This window comes from Mobula birostris, chromosome 13 (assembly GCF_030028105.1).
Source record: "Mobula birostris isolate sMobBir1 chromosome 13, sMobBir1.hap1, whole genome shotgun sequence".
In the NCBI taxonomy this organism is placed as follows: Eukaryota; Metazoa; Chordata; class Chondrichthyes; order Myliobatiformes; family Myliobatidae; genus Mobula; species Mobula birostris.
Window position 1 is genome coordinate 21,051,420 of NC_092382.1, and position 22,125 is coordinate 21,073,544.

Here is a 22,125-nt window from a genome sequence, read left to right on the forward strand (position 1 = left end):
GCAGAGGAGATTTACAAGGATATTGCCTGGATTGGGGAGCATGCCTTATGAGAATAGGTTGAGTGAACTTGGCCTTTTCTCCTTGGAGCAACAGAGGATGAGAGGTGGCCTGATAGAGGTGTATAAGATTATGAGATGCTTTGATTGTGGGGGTGTGAGCTGGGTCTGTGCGGAGGAAGCTTGACTCTGTCTGGCCCCGGGTTTGTGTGCCAGGTCTGTAAAGAGGGAGCTTCAGCCCGTGTTGATTGCTTCTGTTCCCTTCTGTTTGCGACCTTGGTGGACGTGGGTCCGATATTATACAGTATATGAGCTTCCAATCTCCTTTATTGTTTTTGACTGTGAGAGCAAGAAAGCACGCAGGAAGGTGGGGATCGGGATAGTGCGAGTATCTGGCGTGAGAGGATGCGGTGGTCAGCCGGGATGGGGAGTGAACAGATCCTGGGGACCAGACACTATCAGACTGACATCCCTCAGCCTGGAGCTGAGACGCTGCCGTACCAGTGTGAGGAGCTCACACCATTATTGCAGTTCACCGGGTGCGGTGGGCAGCAGTAACCCCAGGGTACTGTTTCTCCTCTAGTGAGACTCGAGTCCGACACCAAGACAGGAAATTACAGTGGTTTATTGATTTCATCATGACAAATGTAAATTAAACAATGTGTGAGCTGCTCGTGTGCAGGGATAAATAAGCTGCTCCCGACTCACTCAGAATCACACACAATTAACTGACCGGTGACAATGAGTGACAGATTGAATAATCAGTCCCGTTTCTCACCGTCACTCTGCATTGGGGAACCGATGATTATAAAATCACACTTCAGGGCCGTGTCCGAGATCGCTGCAGATCCAGGGTCACTGCCGAGGTATTTGTCAATTTAACATCATTATATCAGCCAGACCTGCCGAATGCACCGTCCTCAGCAAAGGGAGCAAAAGGATTCTCTCCCGGGATAATCCCGCCCCGGGACACCAGTGTCCCAGACTGAGCCCCGGCCCCCGGGCTCTTCCTGTCTAATTCCCCGGGGTCTCGTGGGGGAGTCTCAAACCCGCACATCCACTGGAAGCTGTGCCACTGGACAGGAGGCGGAAATACATCACTGTGGGAACGCTCCGAACGACAGACAGCTTCAGGCTGGAGCCAGTTCCGTTAGAACGGTTGGGAATTAAACCTGGCGTGCAGCCATTAAAGGGGAGGGCAGGGAATTGGCCAAAATGTCCCCCATCAAAAAAGGTAGTAGGGATAGTTTGGGTAATTATAGACCAGTGAGCCTTACGTCTGTGGTGGGAAAGCTGTTGGAAAAGATTCTTAGAGATAGGATCTATAGGCATTTAGAGAATCATGGTCTGATCAGGGACAGTCAGCATAGCTTTGTGAAGGGCAGATCGTGTCTAACAAGCCTGATAGAGTTATCTGAGGAGGTGACCAGGCATATAGATGAGGGTAGTGCAGTGGATGTGATCTATATGGATTTTAGTAAGACATTTGACAAGGATCCACACGGTAGGCTTATTCAGAAAGTTAGAAGGCATGGGATCCAGGGAAGTTTGGCCAGGTGGATTCAGAATTGGCTTGCCTGCAGAAGGCAGAGGGTGGTGGTAGAGGGAGGACATTCAGATTGGAGGATTGTGACTAGTGGTGTCCCACAAGGATCTGTTCTGGGACCTCTACTTTTTGTGATTTTTATTAACGACCTGGATGTGGGGGTAGAAGGGTGGGTTGGCAAGTTTGCAGACGACACAAAGGTTGGTGGTGTTGTAGATAGTGTAGAGGATTGTCAAAGATTGCAGAGAGACATTGATAGGATGCAGAAGTGGGCTGAGAAGTGGCAGATGGAGTTCAACCCGGAGAAGTGTGAGATGGTACAGTTTGGAAGGACAAACTCCAAAGCAGAGTACAAAGTAAATGGCAGGATACTTGGTAGTGTGGAGGAGCAGAGGGATCTCGGGGTGCATGTCCACAGATCCCTGAAAGTTGCCTCACAGGTGGATAGGGTAGTTAAGAAAGCTTATGGGGTGTTAGCTTTCATAAGTCGAGGGATAGAGTTTAAGAATCGCTATGTAATGATGCAGCTCTATAAAACTCTGGTTAGGCCACACTTGGAGTACTGTGTCCAGTTCTGGTCACCTCACGAAAGGAAGGATGTGGAAGCATTGGAAAGGGTACAGAGGAGATTTACCAGGATGCTGCCTGGTTTAGAAAGTATGCATTATGATCAGAGATTAAGGGAGCTAGGGCTTTACTCTTTGGAGAGAAGGAGGATGAGAGGAGACATGATAGAGGTGTAGAGGATAATAGGAATAGATAGAGTGGATAGCCAGCGCCTCTTCCCCAGGGCACCACTGCTCAATACAAGAGGACATGGCTTTAAAGTAAGGGGTGGGAAGTTCAAGGGGGATATTCGAGGAAGGTATTTTACTCAGAGAGTGGTTGGTACATGGAATGCACTGCCTGAGTCAGTGGTGGAGGCAGATGCACTAGTGAAGTTTAAGAGACTACTAGACAGGTATATGGAGGAATCTAAGATGGGGGGCTTACATGGGAGGCAGGGTTTGAGGGTCGGCACAACATTGTGGGCCGAAGGGCCTGTACTGTGCTGTACTATTCTATGTTCTATGTCTATGTTCTACGTAAGTATTTTTCACTTAATCTGAGATTTTTATTCTGCCATATATAAGAGGAACTTTTGGAATCAACAGTATTAAAAAAGGATTTAGGAAAAAAAATTGAACTTCAGTAAGTCCTTATGCTTCTTATTAATCAATTTGTAACCGGAAAAGTTACTCAACTGAGGAAGCAGAGCTAAAACTGCCGGAATGGATTTCTCAGGGTTAGAGATATATAATAATTAATCATCTGCATATAGTGATAGTTTGTGTATCTCATTCCTGCGGGTAATGCCAAATATATTAGGAGAGTCACGAATAGCAATAGCTAAAGGTTCCAGGGCAATATCAAATAATAATGGACAAAGAGGGCAACCCTGCCGAGTACCAGGAAATAACTGAAAAAAGGGAGATCTTTGATTATTGGTAAATACCGAAGCCGAAGGGGGTAAGGTATATCAGTTTAATCCAAGATATAAATATCAGACTAAAATTGAATTTCTCAAGCGAATTAAACAAATATGTCCATTCGACTCTGTCAAAAGCTTTCTCAGTGTCCAGTGAAATGACACATTCTGGAGTTCTGGATGAAGAAGTATAAACAATATTCATTGATCTCCTAATATTAAAGAAGGAATAATGATTTTTAATAAATCCAGTCTGGTCAACAGAAATAATTGGAGGCAATACTTTCTCCAGTCTAGTTGCCAGTAATTTTGAAAATATCTTGGAATCCACATTTAGCAAGGATATAGGCCTATAAAGTTTCAAAGAAAGAAAAATAAAAAGTAAAAAAGAATAAATAAAATACAGAATCAGTAAAGAAAGAAAACTTATCCGAAAATACGAAAAATACCTACCCTACAAACCCAGGGCAAAAGCCCTCAGATTATAAAAATCCAAAGCTGTAAGCTTTTGGAGAGATGTTTTGAAAACCCTATCAAAAGTTTTGGATCTGGATCTACTGAAGAAACAAGCATGTAAGAACAAGGAGAATAAACAGTCCGTTAATTAGTCCGGAGCAGAGGAATGCTGATTGTCAAGAAAACTGAGCTTCATCCGGAGATTTAAACAGACGACGAGAGTTATCGGCAAGAACAATTTTCAAACGTGCTGGAAACAGCAACGCTGGTTAAGGCCTTTTTGATAAAATTCTGACATATGTGGTTTAAAAGCTATCCATTCCCTCAGAACTTCAGGACTGAAATCTTCAACGAGGCAAAATTTGAAACTTTGAAATTCGATCATATCTTTCCGCTACGCAGCTCGTACCACACGATCCTTCATGTGAGCATAATGGAACAGAATAATAATGGGTCTCAGTTTAAATTCTCTGGAAGGTTTGGGGCGCAATGTATGGTGCACGCGATCGAGCAATGGAGGGGCCTCCAAAACCTCTGAACCAAACACATCCATTAAAAATTGAGAAAAGTATTTGGTAGGATCGGCCGTCTCGATATCTTTGGGAAGCCCGATTATCCGCAAGTTCTGTCATCGGGATTGATCTTCGAGATCAATAATCTTGGATTTATAACGTTCCAACATGGGATGTTGAAGCCAGATTTTTTTCCAGGGCTTCAATCTTTTGTCCTCTGCCAACGGGCAGCATCCAGTTCTGAAATTCTAGTTTGCTGTTGATCAATTTCACATCTAAACGATCTAATGTCATCTTGAATCATCTTCAAAACTTCTTCAAACACAGCAAATCTTTGATTAAGTTTTTCCTCTAGAAGATTCGACATTATTTCAAAAGTTATTGGTATTTGCTTAGATGCTTTAGGATCGCCATCTTTTTTTTCCCGTTGCCGTTGGAGTCCTTCCCATTTTTAACTTCTCGTCCTCTGGTTCACATTTCCAGCGAGTTAAAATCAAAGTTCAAAGATATATTTGTGTTATAAACCTATTAGTGTAGGTATAAACAGATTAAATAAGGGTGGTTACGGGTAAAAGAAGTAAAGGGAATGGAGCGAAGCCAAAATGTACCTCACACCATGAGCGCCTCCTGGAGAGTCCATTTCAAAAAAGGTTGTTAGCTTAATCTATAAATGGTTATTGAGTTCACGAATGATATCTAATGATAAAGAGTCATTTTCAGATAATCAATGGAGTAAAACTTTTCATTCGGTTAACAACTCATCTATTTGTGCCTGTCATTCCTTGATACGGTTCAAGGTAGCGCATCGGGCCCATGTGTCAAAGGATAAACCAGCGCATATTTTCTCCAGTATTAATCCTACTTGTGACAGATGTAATATTGAGCTGGATGCTTTAACTCCTAAGTATTGGTCTTGTATAAAGCCAGATAACTTTTGCAGAGATGTTTTTAAAACACTATCAAAAGTCTTGGATCTGGATCTACAACCTAATTTGCTTACGAAATATTCTTGTTTCCGCTCGATGTATGATAGCCGTTTCGACCTTACCGGCTGGGAGAGCCACTTTATTGGAGTGGAAGGATTCTAATCCACCTACAGTCATTTACTGGCTCTCCTCCATTATGTCCTGTTTAAGTTTAGAGAAAATAAGAAGTCGGACATTTGATACATCCTTTAAATTTGAGCAAATATGGTGACCTTTTATCCAATATTTTCATTTAATTTGATTTATTACTCTTACAATCTTTTTTTAATCGAAGTTTTAGATTTGATCAGAAAGTCTTTCTCTCTCTCTCTTTTTGGGTCGTATCCTCAAAATGAGATGCCCAGTCCCCCTTTTTTTGTTTTGTTATAGTGTAGTGTTTTTTTTCCCTTTTCATTTAAAACCCAATGTTTTTTCCTTTCTCTTCATAAACTGGTTAAGAGGAGAATTGTTATTTTCATTTTCTTTTATTATATATTATAGTAGTTTAATATCTATGACTTTGACAATGTCTATCTTAATCTTGGTTTATATTGTTACTGATATATATACTTGAACTAATTCTCTTTACTGTATTTATACTTTTAAATCAATAAAAAGGTTAATAAAGAAATTACTGATCACATTATTGTTCAGTGTCACACACTCAGTGACTGTAAACACAATCTCCCACAGTCTTGTACTTACCAGAGTTTCTGTATTTTACACTCCGGGTTCCTCAGAGCCGCAGACACCAGTTTCACTCCTGAATCTCCCAGTTTATTACCACTCAGGTCCAGCTCCGTCAGTGATGGGTTTGTACTGAGAGCGGAGACGAGATCCTCGGCACCAGAATCTGTGAGACCGACATCCCACAGCCTGGAGATGAGAGAGAGTGAGGGTGAAGGACACAGAGAGACAGGAGACGGTACAAATCCCCAGTGTTTATCAGTAACACAATTACTGATCGCATTAATGTTCAGTGTCAGACACCCAGTGACCGAAAACACAATCTCCCACAGTCTGGTACTTACCACAGTTTCTGTATTTTACACTCTGGGTTCCTCAGAGCCGCAGACACCAGTTTCACTCCTGAATCTCCCAGTTTATTCCTCCCAAGTCTGAACACAAACAAACAAGTTGATCAACAAAGTGATTCAAACTGTGGGTCTGAGGGAATTTCTCTCACTCGAATATTTCAGGAAACATTAAACCCTTCGGTAAATCACTGATCGGAGTTCCCATCATTATCAATGTCCCTCACTGCCCAGCTCCAGGGTATTCACCGAATGTCGGTAATTTAGTCTGTCGATGTGACCCTGTGAACTCCACATATTCTGCCTCATTTCCCAATGAGAGAAATGTTTCTGATGTGAGAGACTCCAGAGGGGTAGGGTTAACCATATAACGATATATAACAATTACAGCACGGAAACAGGCCATCTCGGCCCTTCTAGTCCATGCCAAATGCTTACTCTCACCTAGTCCCACTGACCCGCACTCAGCCCGTAACGCTCCATTCCTTTCCTGTCCATATAGCTATCCAATTTTACTTTAAATGACAACATCGAACCTGCCTCAACCACTTCTGCTGGAAGCTCGTTCCACACAGCTACCACTCTCTGAGTAAAGAAGTTCCCCCTCATGTTACCCCTAAACTTTTGCCCTTTAACTCTCAACTCATGTCCTCTAGTTTGAATCTCCCCCAATTTCAATGGAAAAAGCCTATCCACGTCAACTCTATCTATCCCCCTCATAATTTTAAATACCTCTATCAAGTCCCCGCTCAACCTTCTACGCTTCAAAGAGTAAAGACCCAACTTGTTCAACCTTTCTCTGTAACATAGGTGATGAAACCCCGGTAACATTCTAGTAAATCTTCTCTGTACTCTCTCTATTTTATTGACATCTTTCCTATAATTCAGTGACCAGAACTGTACACAATACTCCAAATTTGGCCTTAGCAATGCCTTGTACAATTTCAACATTACATCCCAACTCCTATACTCAATGCTCTGATTAATAAAGGCCAGCAAACCAAAAGCTTTCTTCACCACCCTATCCACATGAGATTCCACCTTCAGGGAACTATGCACCATTATTCCCAGATCCCTCTGTTCTACAGCATTCTTCAATGCCCAACCATTTACCATGTATGTCCTATTTTGATTAGTCCTACCAAAATGTTGTACCTCACATTTATCAGCATTAAACTCCCTCTGCCATCTTTCAGCCCACTCTTCTAACTGGCCTAAATCTCTCTGCAAGCTTTGAAAACCTACTTCATTATCCACAACTCTACCTATCTTAGTATCATCTGCATATTTACTCATCCAATTTACCACCCCATCATCCAGATCATTAATGTATATGCCAAACAACACTGGACCCAGTACAGATCCCTGAGACACACCGCTAGTCACCGGCCTCCAATCTGACAAACATTTATCCACCACTACTCTCTGGCGTCTCCCATCCAGCCACTGCTGAATCCATTTTACTACTTCAATACTAATACCTAACGATTGAACCTTCCTAACTAACCTTCCGTGTGGAACCTTGTCAGAGGCCTTACTGAAGCCCATATAGACAACATCCACCGCTTTACCTTTGTCAACTTTCCTAGCAACCTCTTCAAAAAATTCAATAAGATTTGTCAAACATTACTTTCCATGCACAAATCCATGTTGACTGTTCCTAATCAGACCCTGTCTATCCAGATAATTATATATACCATATATAGCAATACTCCAATCCTCCGGCACCATCCCCATTTCTAATGACATTTGAAATATTTCTGTCAGAGCCCCTGCTATTTCCACACTAACTTCCCTTAAGGTCCTAGGGAATATCCTGTCAGGACCTGGAGACTTATCCACTTTTATATTCCTTAAAAGCTCCAGTACTTGCTCTTCTTTAATTATCATAGTTTCCATAACTACCCTCTTTGTTTCCCTTACCATACACAATTCAATATCCTCTCCTTAGTGAATACTGAAGAAAAGAAATTGGTCAAAATCTCCCCCATCTCTTTTGGCTCCATACATAGCTGCCCACTCTGATTCTCTAAGGGACCAATTTTATCCCTTACTGTCCTTTTGCTATTAATATAACGGTAGAAACCCTTTGCATTTACTTTGGATTTATTTTCACCTTACTTGCCAAAACAACCTCGTATCTTCTTCTAGCTTTTCTAATTTCTTTCTCAAGATTCTTTTTACCTTCTTTATATTCCTCGAGCACCTCATTTACTCCATGCTGCCTATATTTATTGTAGATATCTTTCTTTTTCCAAACCAAGTTTCCAATATCCCTTGAAAACCATGGTTCTCTCAAACTTTTAACCTTTCCTTTCAACCTGACAGGAACATAAAGATTCTGTACCCTCAAAATTTCACCTTAAAATGACCTCCATTTCTCTATTACATCCTTCCCATAAAACAAATTGTCCCAATCCACTCCTTCTAAATCCTTTCGCATCTCCTTAAAGTTAGCCTTTCTCCTATCAAAAATCTCAACCCTCGGTCCAGACCTATCCTTCTCCATAATTATATTGAAACTAATGGCATTGTGATCACTGGACCCGAATTGCTCCCAAACACATACCTTCGTCACCTGCCCTATCTCATTCCCTAACAGGAAATCCAGCACTGCTCCTTCTCTAGCTGGTACCTCTATGTGTTGCTGCAAAAAACTATCCTGCACACATTTTACTAACTCCAAACCATCTAGCCCTTTTACAGTCTGGGCTTCCCAGTCTACGTGTGGAAAATTAAAATCTCCCACACTCTCAACCGTGTGCTTACTACAAATATCTGCTATCTCCTTACAAATTAGCTCCTTCAATTCTTGCTCCCCATTTGGTGGTCTAGAATACACCCCTATAAGTGTTACTACACTGTTCCGATTCGTCAATTCCACCCAAATAGCCTCCCTAGACAAGCCCTCTAATCTATCCTGCCAGAGCACTGCTGTAATATTTTCTCTGACAAGCAAAGCAACACCTCCCCCTCTTGTCCCTCTGATTCTAGCACACCTGAAGCAATGAAATCCAGAAATATTTAGTTGCCAAACAAACCCCTCCTGCAACCATGTTTCACTAATAGCTACAACATCATACTTCCAGGTATCAATCCATGCTCTAGGCTCATCCACCTTTCTTACAATGCTCCTAGCATTAAAATAAATGCATTTAAGAAATTTTCCACCTCTATCTCTCTGTTTATCACTAACGGTGCAAACAACTTTACTATCTCCTTTTTCTTCCTTCTCCCCTACATCTGTTCCTACACTTTGGTTCCCCTCGCCACTTGTATCTCGTTTAAATCCACTAGAGCCTCTCTAGCAAACCTACCTGCAAGAATTGAAGGATGGAAGTAAGTCCCCCAGTGAGGAAGATTTGTGAATGGGAAAGTGTCAATGGGAGATAGTGGTGGGACTCCAGCCAAGCAAAAGGATAGGAAGATAGAACCTGCAGGAGGTAGGCGGATGAGGAAGCGAGATCCTGCGGGAGGAAGGCAGATGGGGAAGAGAGATCCAGCAGGAGGTAGGCGGATGAGGAAGCGAGATCTCGCGGGAGGAAGGCAGATGGGGAAGATAGAACCTGCAGGAGGTAGGCGGATGAGGAAGCGAGATCTCGCGGGAGGAAGGCAGATGGGGAAGAGAGATCCAGCAGGAGGAAGGCGGATGGGGAAGAGAGATCCCAGAGGATGAAGGGGGATGGGGAAGAGAGATCCCACAGGATGAAGGGGGATGGGGAAGAGAGATCCCACATGAGGAAGGGGGAGGAGAAGAGAGATCCCACAGGATGAAGGGGGATGGGGAAGCGAGATCCCACAGGAGGAAGGGGGATGGGGAAGACATCCAACAGGAGGAAGGGATTGGGGAAAAGATCCCACAGGAGGAAGGGGGATAGGGATGAGTTGTCTCACAGGAGGACTCGGGGGGAAACGATAATCATACAAGATGAGGGGTTACAGAAAAAGATTGTACGGGAGGGGTGAGACTGAAAAGAGGCCCAGAAGAGATGCGCTCACGGTATCTGGTAGTGAGAAAAGTCACACACGGGGAAGGGCAGGGAGGACAATCTCACAATGGTATTTATCTCCTTCTCACTGGGAAGGGGGTGTGAATCTCTGACCCACCTGCTGCAGTCAGTGTTGGTAACAGTGAACCATAGAAACATAGAAAATAGGTGCAGGAGTAGGCCATTCAGCCCTTCGAGCCTGCACCGCCATTTATTATGATCATGGCTGATCATCCAACTCAGAACACCGCCCCAGCCTTCCCTCCATACCCCCTGACCCCCGTAGCCACAAGGGCCATATCTAACTCCCTCTTAAATATAGCCAATGAACTGGCCTCAACTGTTTCCTGTGGCAGAGAATTCCACAGATTCACCACTCTCTGTGTGAAGAAGTTTTTCCTAATCTCAGTCCTAAAAGGCTTCCCCTCTATCCTCAAACTGTGACCCCTCGTTCTGGACTTCCCCAACATCGGGAACAATCTTCCTGCATCTAGCCTGTCCAATCCCTTTAGGATCTTATACGTTTCAATCAGATCCCCCCTCAATCTTCTAAATTCCAACGAGTACAAGCCCAGTTCATCCATTCTTTCTTCATATGAAAGTCCTGCCATCCCAGGAATCAATCTGGTGAACCTTCTTTGTACTCCCTCTATGGCAAGGATGTCTTTCCTCAGATTAGGGGACCAAAACTGCACACAATACTCCAGGTGCGGTCTCACCAAGGCCTTGTACAACTGAGAAGGAACATTGTCAATGGACGTGTCACAGTCAGTGAGAAACACGGCCATTCCTGTGATTTACTACCATTAAACCAATGGCCGTTGTTCACTGATCTGATGAAGTCTCCAACATCCCTTCACAAGGAACCACAGAACCCTCCTGTCCTTGGGGAATTACTGACCGATCCCCTGGTCACTTGTCACAATTCTTCACAATCTGATTCACTGCAGTTTTACCCAAATCCCTTTACAGGATATCCCCGGGATTTGGATTCAGGAACTGTGCTACTGCAGTTACAAACTCTTGGATGGTGAGGTGTGGGAAATGTGTACACCGCGCTCCGGGCAGAATCCTCTCTCTCCAAAAGCTCCATCAGGAACTGGGAAGGCTGCAGATTGTAGTTGATCAAATCTCCACCTGTAAACACAATCTTCTTCTCGAGCACTCCTCTGAAGGCCATCTGACCAACCCTGAGTAACACATCAGGGGACTGTCAATCTCACGACCATGGTTTTTCAGGATGTTGTAAATATAGTAGGAATATAGTTGGGTGATGGTCTTGGGAATTCGCTCTGGGTCCCTGACTCTTTGTGTGAAGAAGGGACTTAATGCCAGAGCGAGGATCCAGCAGTAGGAGGGGTTGCTGCCGCTACCGTCTGATCTTCAAAATACCTGATGAAATATTCCTTCCGTTCCTCACCAACAAATCCCAGGATTTCAGCCCAGACACCGATCTCCGCCTTTTCCAATAGATGTAACGCAGTGGGACGTGTAGTCACCAGCACTGAACATCCTGGGAGCAGCTTGCCCTGGCTTAAACTGTACACAATGTCAGACACCTCGCACTTGAATTCAGGATCTGGGCACTGGTGCTTGGGTTCTGTATCTCTCCGACTGTCAGCAAAATCGATTCTGTGCTTGAATTCATCCAATCCATCGAATATAAACAGCAATCCCTCTGGGTTCTTCCAGACCTCTCTCAGGGCATTCCCAAAATACGGATATTGATGCAGAATCAGTTCTTTCAAGTTTATTCTGCAATTAATGGAGTTTAAATCTCGGAATTTGAAACTGAAGACAAACTGGAATTGTTGGTATATTTTCCCCGTGACCCAGTCATAAACAATCTTTTGTACCATTGTTGTTTTCCCGATCCCCGGGACTCCGGCCACTGCTGCTGAACATCCCGAAGTTGATTGTGTGAAGAATCTTTTCATTTTGTCCCAAAAACTATGTGAGTAACTATTCTCAAACAGATGAGCAATCCCGATTTTCTCCAGCTGTCCGCGGAGATGTTCCTCTCTCCACTCCTCGTGGTCTCTGCCTCTTGCCAGCAGCTCATGTTCCACCAGTCTCCGATCTCGGACAGTAGAAATGACTGTGAGCTCAGCGTATCGATCAACCAGCTGGAAAACCTTCACCTTCTCCCTCATCAGGATCGTGTTCACTCTCAGTGTTTCAGTTTGTGCCCGCAGAGTCTCCCTGTGTTTCTGTTGAACATCTTAGGATGGACAGAAATAGGTGGTCAATGCCTGATCTGATGAACACTGAACACTCACGTATTTACCCCAATAATAAGAAATTGTTAATGACACTGTTTGGGTGAAATTGGGAGATCAGAGATAAGAGCGTCTGAAGATGAACGATGGCCCCGAAACATTTCTGATCCGATTCAGGTTCGCTGTTAAAGCCTCCCCTCTCCCCTCTGTTCGTAGTTTGCAGATTCCCCGGTGTTCCAGCGAGCACCAAGTGCACACGTGATTCTGGAGAGGAGAGTGTTGTGTGGAGCGGCTGGTTTCACCGCTTTCACTGCTCAGCTTCTGCTGAACTGGGCAACACCGCAGAGGGTAACAGTGGGGGTCGGGGGGCAATTTACTTGCTCTACTGACTTTTACTTTCTCATAATGGAGCGGATACTCTCGACACTTCTTTAGGTTGAAACTGTCAGTACTGAGCCACAGAAAAGGAACATTATTTCCATTTCCTTTTCCAAGCTCAGCCAGTCACGATGTAACACACCCCGCAGTAGTCTACAGTCTCTTCTTCTCCGAGGAACTGTTACATTAACTCAGGCAATACACCCTCACCACACCTCTACAGTCTCCTCTGCTCTGAGGAGCTAGTACATGAACTCAGGCAATAAGCCCCACCACACCTCTGCGGTATCCTATGCTCCAAGGAGCTGGGACATGAACTCAGGCAACTCCCGGATGTTGCGCGGAACAGCAGAAATCTGAAGAGGATGTCAGCAGTAATACGGGACTCTATAGTCAGCAGGAGAGGTAAGCGATTCTGTGGACTCAAAAAGGAGACACCGATGCTACTTTGCCTCTCAGGAGCCAGGGTCCGAAACGTTACTGGACACGTCCATAATATCCTGAAAAGGAAAGGTCACGAGTCATGATAAATATTGGTACCAATGATATAGGAAGAGAACAGGGAAGAGGTCTGGAAAACAAAACACAGGGAGTTAGGAAGGAAGCTGAGAAGCAGGAACTCAAAGGTAGTAATGTCGGGATCACTGCCTGTGCCACCCGACAGTGGGGATAGGAATAGAATGAGGTGGCAGATAAGTGTGTGGCCGAAGAATACAGCAAGGGGCAGGGATTACAGCAGGGTCCGATATTCTTGCAGGCGAATTTACTGGAGCTGTTGGGAGTGTTTTAAACTAATATGACAGGGCGATGGAAACCAGTATGATAGAGCTGAAGATGAGCCAGCAGGTTTAAATGTGGACACAGCCAAGTGTTAAATTGTACCACAGAGGCAAAATTCGATTTTGGTTGGTACGACGTTGTGGCCATTACTGAGTTGTGGCTGAAAGAAGATCTTGTTTGGGAGTTTAACATCAAAGGATATACTTTGTTTCGAAAGGACAGGCAGGAAGACATTGGCTATGTTTTCGAGATGGAATTACACCTTCAGAAAAAGGGGACATAAAGTCAGAGGACGTTGGCTCTTTGTGGGTGGAGATAAGAAATTACAGGGGTAACAAAGCACATTATGGGAATCATATACAGGCCTCCAAATAGTCGCCAAGATGTGGGTTTGAGTTGCAAAGGGAAAAGGCATGTAATAAGGGTAATGACACATTTGTACTGACGAACTTCAATATGCAAGGGGAATGGGAAAATCAAGCATACTTAAGGTGTCGGGTCGCAGGAGAGGGGATTTATTGCGATTGTGCTTGAGCCTACTTGGGGAAAGGCTCGCTTAGATTGGGTGTTGTGTAATAACCCAGATCCTGTTTAGTGGCTCGCCGAGCTGGCTTGTTCACTTGCAGATGTTTCGTTACCCAGCTAGGCAACATCACCAGTGCAACTTCGGATGAAATGCTGGTGATCTATACTGTTCACCTTTTGTGTGTCCTGTGATTAGTCCGTGAGTGAGTGAGTGTCAATATGGAAGCAAAACTGAGTGGGAAGTTGGATGATTGGAAACCTTTTAAAATCTAACAAAAGGCAACTAAAAAAGCTATAAGAAGGGAAAAGATGAAATATGAGGTGAGACTAGACAATAATATCAAGCAGGATAACAAATGTTTTTGTTCAGTTACATAAAAAGAAAAAATGGAGTTGAGAGTTGATATTGGTCCACTGGAAAATGATATTGGTGAGCTAGTAATGGAAGACAAAGAAATAGCAGGTGAACTTTAGAAACATAGAAACATTGAAAACCTATAGCACAATACAGGCCCTTCAGCCCACAATGCTGTGCTGAACATGTACTTACATTAGAAATTACCTAAGGTTACCCATAGCCCTCTAGTTTTCTAAGCTCCATGTATCCAGAAGTCTCTTAAAACACCCCTTCATATCCGTCTCCACCACAGTTCCATGCACTCACCACTCTGCGTAAAAAAACATCTCCTCTGTACTTACAAGCACCTTAAATCTGTGTGCCCTCTCGTGCTAGCCATTTCAGCTCTGGGAAAAAGCCTCTGACTACCCACACTATCAATGCCTCTCATCATCTTATACACCCATATCAGGTCACCTCTCATCCTCCACCGCTCCAAAGAGAAAAGCCTGAGTTCACTTAACCTATTCTCATTAGGCATGCTCCCCAATCCTTGTAAATCTCCTCTGCACCCTTTCTATAGTTTCCACATCCTTCCTGTAGTGAAGTGACCAGAGCTGAGCTCAAGTGGGGTCTGACCAGGGTCCTGTATAGCTAATGCATACTTTGCATATCTCTTCACTGTGGCCCGTGAGTGACGGGAAGCAGCAGTGACTGCCATCACTATTAATGAGAACAAGATTTCTGGATGGTGTGTTGCCATGGTCGGGGAAATCTCGCATCCAGTCTGAAACATGTTTAAGGGTAGTGTGAGCAGAGGACAAGGTTCACGTCGGCACCAATGACAGGGCAGGAAGGGTGAAGAGGTGCTGCAAAGTGAGTTCATGGATGTAGGTGATAGGTTAAAGTGCACAACATCCAGGGTTGTGTCTTCAGGATTGCCACCCATACCACATGCTAGTGAGGCCTGAAATAGGATGATAATACAGTCTAACGTGTGGCTGATGAGATGGTGCATTGTGGAGTGCTGCAGATGTTTGGATGATTCCAAGGAAGATGGGACCTGGACAGACATGATCGTTTTGCATCCGAACTGGAGGGGGACTGATACCCTTGCGGGAAGGGTTGTTAACACTGCATCGGGATGGGGTGAGGTGTCAAACTTGAGCTGCAAGGGGATGAAGAACCAGAGTGGATAGTGGAGTGGTTGTGTGGGAAGGATGCTGTTAATCCAACATAAAAAGTCAGGAGTCTAAAGAAAGAACATGGTGAAACAAATGTTCCCAAATGTGTATTATTTCATTGCAAGGAGTATTGTAGGAAAGGCTGATGAGCTTAGAGCATGGATCAGCGTATTGAATTACAGTATTGCAAGCATTAATGTGATTTGATTGGAGGAGGGGCAGGACTGGCAGGTCAGTCTTCCAGGGTTCTGTTGCGTTAGACACAATTTGATTGAGTGGCAGGGATTAAAGAAGGACAAGTGACATCACTAGTTAGGGAAAATGTCCCTGCATTGCTCATACAGGACAAACTGGAAAGCTCAACCACTGAGGCCTTATGGGTGAAACTGAACAATAAGGAAGGGATGGGATTATATTACAGAGTGCCCAATAGTCAATAGGATTTGGGGGATCAAATTGTTTGAGAAATCACAGGCAACTTAGAAGGTTATGATGCTAGATAGTTGTAACTTTCCACTTATTGACCGGGACACCCATACTTTAAAGGGCTGTTTGGGATATCGTTGGTAAAATGTGTTCAAGGAAGTTCCCTTGATCAATATATTGAGGTCATAACTATAGACTGAAATACTATTAGGGTACACGACGGGGCAGGTAACAGAGGTCTGTGCAGGTAAATACTTTGGATCTGGTGATCATAATACCATTAGTTTAAAGATCATTATGGAAATGGGTAGGTCTGGTTCTAAATTGGAGAAAAGGCCAATTTTAATGGTATCAGAAAGGATCTGGTGAACGTGGATTGGAACAGGTTGTTTTCGAGCAAATCTGTGCTTGGTAAGTGTGAGGCCTTCAAAACTGCTATTTTAAGAGTACAGAGATGGAATGCATAAATGACGACCAGTACAGAGTTTGAATGTTGCTGACAGAATAAAAGGCAGGGCTAACATGTTTAGGGAACCTTGGGTTTTGACAGATATTGAGACCCTGGTGAAGGAGTGCATAGCAAGTATAGGCAGGAAAGAACAAATGAGGTACTGATAAGTATAAATAATTCAAGAGTTACTAAAGGAGGGAATCAAGAGGGCTGAAGTACGGCACGAGTTTGCTCCAGCAGATAATGAAAAGGAGAGCACCAACTCCTTCATCAAATATATTCAAAACAAAAGTATACCAAAAGGCAAAATTGGTCTTCTTGAAGTTCAGAGAGGGCATTAATGCATGAAGCTGACGTAGGTGGGGGAGATTTAAAATGGATTTTTTGCATTTATGTTTACTCAGGAGACATACAGCGTCTTTACAGTGAGGCGAAACAGCAATGCGATCATGGACCCTATACAGATGACGGAGGAGGAGGTGTTTCTGTCTTGATATAGAATATAGAATAGTACAGCACAGTACAGGCCCTTCGGCCCACAATGTTGTGCCGACCCTCAAACCCTGCCTCCCATATAAGCCCCCACCTTAGATTCCTCCATATACCTGGCTAGTAGTCTCTTAAACTTCACTAGTGTATCTGCCTCCACCACTGACTCAGGCAGTGCATTCCACGCACCAGGAAGCAACAAATCTCTCTTTATATTAATCTCTGTCTAATCTTGCTGCTAACATTGTGTTTGTCACAGAGTCCAGAGTCTGGGAACAGCTAGATGGCAGGAAGCAGATGGTGATGATGGGAGGCTGGTTATTGGAGTCCAGGCCCGCGCCTCGTGGAGTTCCCCAGGGTTACACCCATTGCTACTTGTCATCTATGTCAATAATCTGGTTGAGAATGTACAGGGTATGGGGAGTGAGTTTGCAGCAAGTAATGTCAAACAATTACTTCTTTTTGCAAGATAGTAATATAAACACCCCTCTTTCCCTCTCCACACTCAGAACAGACCAAAAGCTACTTCATAAGATGCAAGTTCTTCAAATGAGCAAACACTGAGGGAATGTGAGTGAGTTTAAAGAGCTGGGATACTGACAGTACATTACCAGACCAGAAGTGATTGTAACTGGGTCTGACAGAGGCATAACTGGTATTTCTGGGCACATTCAGTCTCACCATAACTATTCCCTACCTTACTCTGTACAGATATGTAATGTCTAAAGGACCAGTGTTTGAGTAAATGAGACTCACCAAACTTGCTCCGGACTGAATCAATGGAAACCCTGAGTCAGAAGGGTTCTCTCCAGTTGGTGCTCTCAGTCCTCGGGCTGGGTCACTTGCTGCTGTTCCCTCATCTTCAGTCGTGGTTCTCTTCCAGTTGTGGGCTTTTCTTCCAATAAATCTCTCACCGCAGGTCTAACTTTAACATGAAAGATGATGAAGCACGTTAACAACACAAAGGAGAACAAAATATTTCTGCTCACTGAAATCTAAACATTGAAGACAAATCTAATGATCTCAGTGAACAAATCTGTAACTGCCCCTGACACGTCACAAAACCTGATGAGGGATAGGAAGGAGTCATCGTTCAGTCATCGCTAAGATATAAGATGCAGGAACAGAATTATGTGATTCGATCCATCGAGTCTGCTCCAGCACTCAACCATGGCTGAGATTTATTCCAACACCATATTCCCGCCTTCCTCCTGTAACCCTGAAGCTACTTAGTAATGATGAATATATTAATCTCTGCCCTAAATATACCCAAATGGCAGCCTCCAACCACCCTCTGTGGCAACAAATTCCACAGATCAGCCATCTTTTGGCTGAAGAAATTTTTCTCATCTCAGTTTTAAAGGGAAGCGTCTTTATTCTGAGACTGTGCTGTCAGATCACAGACTCTCCGTCTAATGGAAACATCCTCTCCATGTCCACTGTATCCAGGCTTCTCAGCATTCAGTAGGTTTACTTAACCACCTCCCCTTTCACCACCCCGTCTGAACTCCACTGAGCACAGCCCCATAACCATCAAATGCTCCTCACACATAAAACAGATCATTCCTGAGATTATTCATGTGAACCTTGTCAGCAACAACTGCACTGAACACATTCCCAAGTACAACAGACAATCAGGAAATGTAAACCATCCCAGAGTGAATTTAATAGAAAGAAACTGGAATCACCAGAGTCGCTCAACAGGAAAGGAACTGCTGTGGGGAGAGAAACAAATTTAACCATTCAGGTTCACAATCTTCTGTCAGAATGGGTTCAGAATTTAGTGCAGATCTCCAGCAAGTTGAGTTTCTGTTTGATTTCCACTGTCTGACAGACAAGTGACAGCGTGGAGGAATTTCCAAACACAGTTTGAACACTGAAACCCCCCCAGGTCTATTTCTGCTGGTGCAAACACAGAACAGCCCATTTAATCACAGCCTGTCCTTGTGAGGGATGGAATACAAACTCATTCTCTCCTCAGGTTAACAGCATTGCTTCCAGAGGAACTCCAGAAACAAACATTTGATCCCAGACCAGAAATACTGGCTCAACACCTCACAAACCCGGGCAGCTTGATCCCCGGGTCCATTTTACTTGGATCTAAACAGGAGTGCAGTGCTGCCGGAGCTCACCGGGGCACCACTCCGGCACCTCGGTAAAAAAACGTCAAAATGAACAAGCGGGGAATTTAACAGCGGCCGCATATTAAATAGGGGGAATTTTACAGAGGCGGGGGTTTGGGATAGGGAGTGGTAACTGGTGGGGAAAATACCACTAATAACATTAGGATAGGATATTTGATCGTTTTTGGTGAAATCCTGGAGCTGTGACTGTTTTTTATTTAGGTATTTGTGAAATTTGTCCTCGCTCGACCCGTTGTTTTCCCAGCATGCCCTGCTGTAGCCTCCCTCCATTTCACAGATCCTCCGTCTCTCTCCAGCCGAGGGACGACTGGACACAAGTGTGAGCGTTTTTCCGCTCTTTCCAACGGGTACCATTGGATTCCAGGTAGCAGCTGTATTAAGCAAGGAATGAACATCGAAACCCAGGTTAAAAGTCCAAAATAATGAAAGAAAAATTCACTGCTCGCTTATCTTCGGCCTGATTTTGATGAAGAATTCAAGGTAATCATCCAAAATCTTCTTCTACACCTGGATAAAGTGAATTTAGTTTTTTTCACAAGGCAAATGGGGAAAAAAAATTTCTAGGCTATAAGCTAGTTTTACATCATTTCAACTGTCATTAATAGCGCATCAACCCCTTGGCCGAGCTCCACCAACTGTAGTTGATTGGAAAGAGGCTGTTTGTCTCTTTGTGTTGACAGGAAAAAGAGTAACTTAGGGAGGCAATGAACGAGACGAAACGCATTTCCAAACCTCCCAAATGGTTGCCCTCCTCCCCTATTAACATTTATCACTTCCAAATACGATATTTTTTATTCGTATAGATACGACAATAATTTATGTAAAGATTCAAGCTTCTTTAACTTTTTATACATTTAAAGACTAAACAGAATCTGTATAGGTCTAACCATGTAGTACCCGACGTGTGAGGATATTGTGAGTATCGACACTCACAGATACACTTCCTGTCCAAACATTTCTGCGAGAGAAACGGTACGAGGCAGAGTTGCCAACCTTCCACTTTTGATACTAATATTCAGAAATATTTGTGGCTTTAGCAAAACTTCATTAGACGTTTTTTTTCATACTTGATTACTTAGTTCCAATTTAGGTGGCTAAGAGTGTAAAAAACTTACTTGCTTTATTTCTGTTATTTTTATACCTGCTTAGGAACACTGCTAAGCGCTGTGGGCCCTGCTGTCTGCTCTGACTCAGTCGTATCAGTAAGGCTACATCTGTGGTGGTCCGTGGATTACTCACTAATACAAAAGTAAATTTTTCTCACTAACAACCCTGTGGCTTCTAAGCAAACAATGTTAACTTCTTTCTTCCGTAAACAAGCTGAGGAGTGTAACAAGGATAACATACAAGTCATTGATAACAGTAAAACTAACAAAAGCTGTGTTTCGCCTGCATCTCGTTCAAATTTTCTAACCGGCTCCAAATGCAGTTCTGAAAGTAATGGTCCTTCGAAGTCAGGCTTGGATCCCTGTTCAGATGTTTGATAGGCTATAATCTTGTTAATGTCTTAACTGTCACTATATTTCTGTGTACATCGGTCACTGAAAGCAAGCATGCAAGTACAGCAGGCAGTGAAGAAAGCTAATGGCATGCTGGCCTTCATAACAAGGGGAATTGAGTATAAGAGCAAAGAGGTCCTTCTGCAGCTGTACAGGGCCCTGGTGAGACCACACCTGCAGTACTGTGTGCAGTTTTGGTCTCTAAATTTGAGGAAGGACATTCTTGCTATTGAGGGAGTGCAGCGTAGGTTCACAAGGTTAATTCCCGGGATGGCGGGACTGTCATATGTTGAAAGATTGGAGCGACTGGGCCTGTATACTCTGGAATTTAGAAGCCTGAGAGGGGATCTAATTGAAACATCTATAATTATTAAGGGATTGGACATGCTGGAGGCAGGAAACATGTTCCTGCTGATGGGTGAGTCCAGAACCAGAGGCCACAGTTTAAGAATAAGGAGCAGGCCATTTAGAACGGAGTTGAGGAAAAACTTTTTCACCCAGAGAGTGGTGGATGTATGGAATGCTCTGCCCCAAAGGCTGTGGAGGCCAAGTCTCTGGTTGCTTTCAAGAAACAGATGGATAGAGCAGTTAAAGATAGCGGAATCAAAGGTTATGGGGTTAAGGCAGGAACTGGATACTGATTGTGGATGATCAGCCATGATCACAGTGAATGGCGGTGCTGGCTCGAAGAGCCGAATGGCCTACTCCTGCACCTATTGTCTATTGAGCTGTGGAATTCATATATTTCTTTCATCTTGGTTTAGTGCTTGACATTATATGAAGCCCTATTCATTTATATATGCCACAGCCAATTTGTGTACCTGCTCATTACATGAATGGGGGAAGGAAGTTACCCAGTGCATGAAATGAGCTGCTACACTAACTAGGTGTGAGATCGAGGTTCTTAGCCTAAGGTGGAAGGAGTCAATTTTGAAAACCAGTCAATTTTCAATTATCTGACACAGAAATACCACAACAGTTATTAGCTTCAAACTTTCTGCATGATCACTCACAGAGCGGAACTACACGTACATGTAACGACAGCTGTAAACTTCAGGCCTTCTAACTTAGGCCACGAACTTATCAACCACCCCTCGTTCAGCTCCAGCACCTAAAAGATTGTCCCTGCACCCCTGCTCCAGCCGTCAGACAGAGCCCGGGCCCGGACCTTTCCCGATCCACCGGCCCCGATTCACACAAACCCGAGATTTGTTCCCACTCACCGCCGCCCGAACAGGAGAACCGCCAACGGCAGCTGCATTCGGCACCGCGCATGCGTTTAGCAGGAGGTTCGCGGCTGCGCCACCAGTGCCCGGAGGTCCATGCAGCGCCACCAGTGGCCGGAGGTCCATGCAGCGCCACCAGTGGCCGGAGGTCCATGCAGCGCCACCAGTGGCCGAAGGTCCATGCAGCGCCACCAGTAGCCGGAGGCTGGAGCGACAACGGAGAGGTAAATCACAAACACGACAAAGTCTGCAGATGCTGAAAATCCAAAGCAACACAAACAAAATGCTGGCGGAACTCAGCAGGCCGGGCACCATCTATCGAAAAGAGTCAACAGTCGATGTTTCCAGTTGAACCCTCCTTCAGGACTGAAATGCAATGGGGGAAATATCTGAATAAAATCGGGGCGGGAGAGGAAATGTCTCGCTGGAAGGTGATAGGTGAAGCCAGGTAGGTGGGAAAGGTCAAGAGCTGAAGAAAATAGAATCTAATAGGAGACGAG

General features: G+C 44.1%; 1 protein-coding gene and 1 long non-coding RNA gene across 2 annotated transcripts in view; one reads left to right on the forward strand and one right to left on the reverse strand.

Moving 5' to 3' along the window:
• Positions 1-22,125, forward strand: part of LOC140208561 (uncharacterized) — a 29,610-nt gene that overhangs the window by 6,794 nt on the left and 691 nt on the right. The window lies entirely within an intron of this gene.
• On the reverse strand, positions 5,481-21,640 carry LOC140208539 (NACHT, LRR and PYD domains-containing protein 3-like). Its single transcript, XM_072277284.1, has 5 exons — positions 21,623-21,640; positions 17,513-17,681; positions 11,360-12,188; positions 5,976-6,062; positions 5,481-5,820 (listed from the first exon to the last, which is right to left on the reverse strand). Exons 3-5 carry the CDS (start codon positions 12,118-12,120, stop codon positions 5,646-5,648), a joined length of 1,023 nt encoding a protein of 340 aa, XP_072133385.1. The 5' UTR covers positions 12,121-12,188; positions 17,513-17,681; positions 21,623-21,640; the 3' UTR covers positions 5,481-5,645.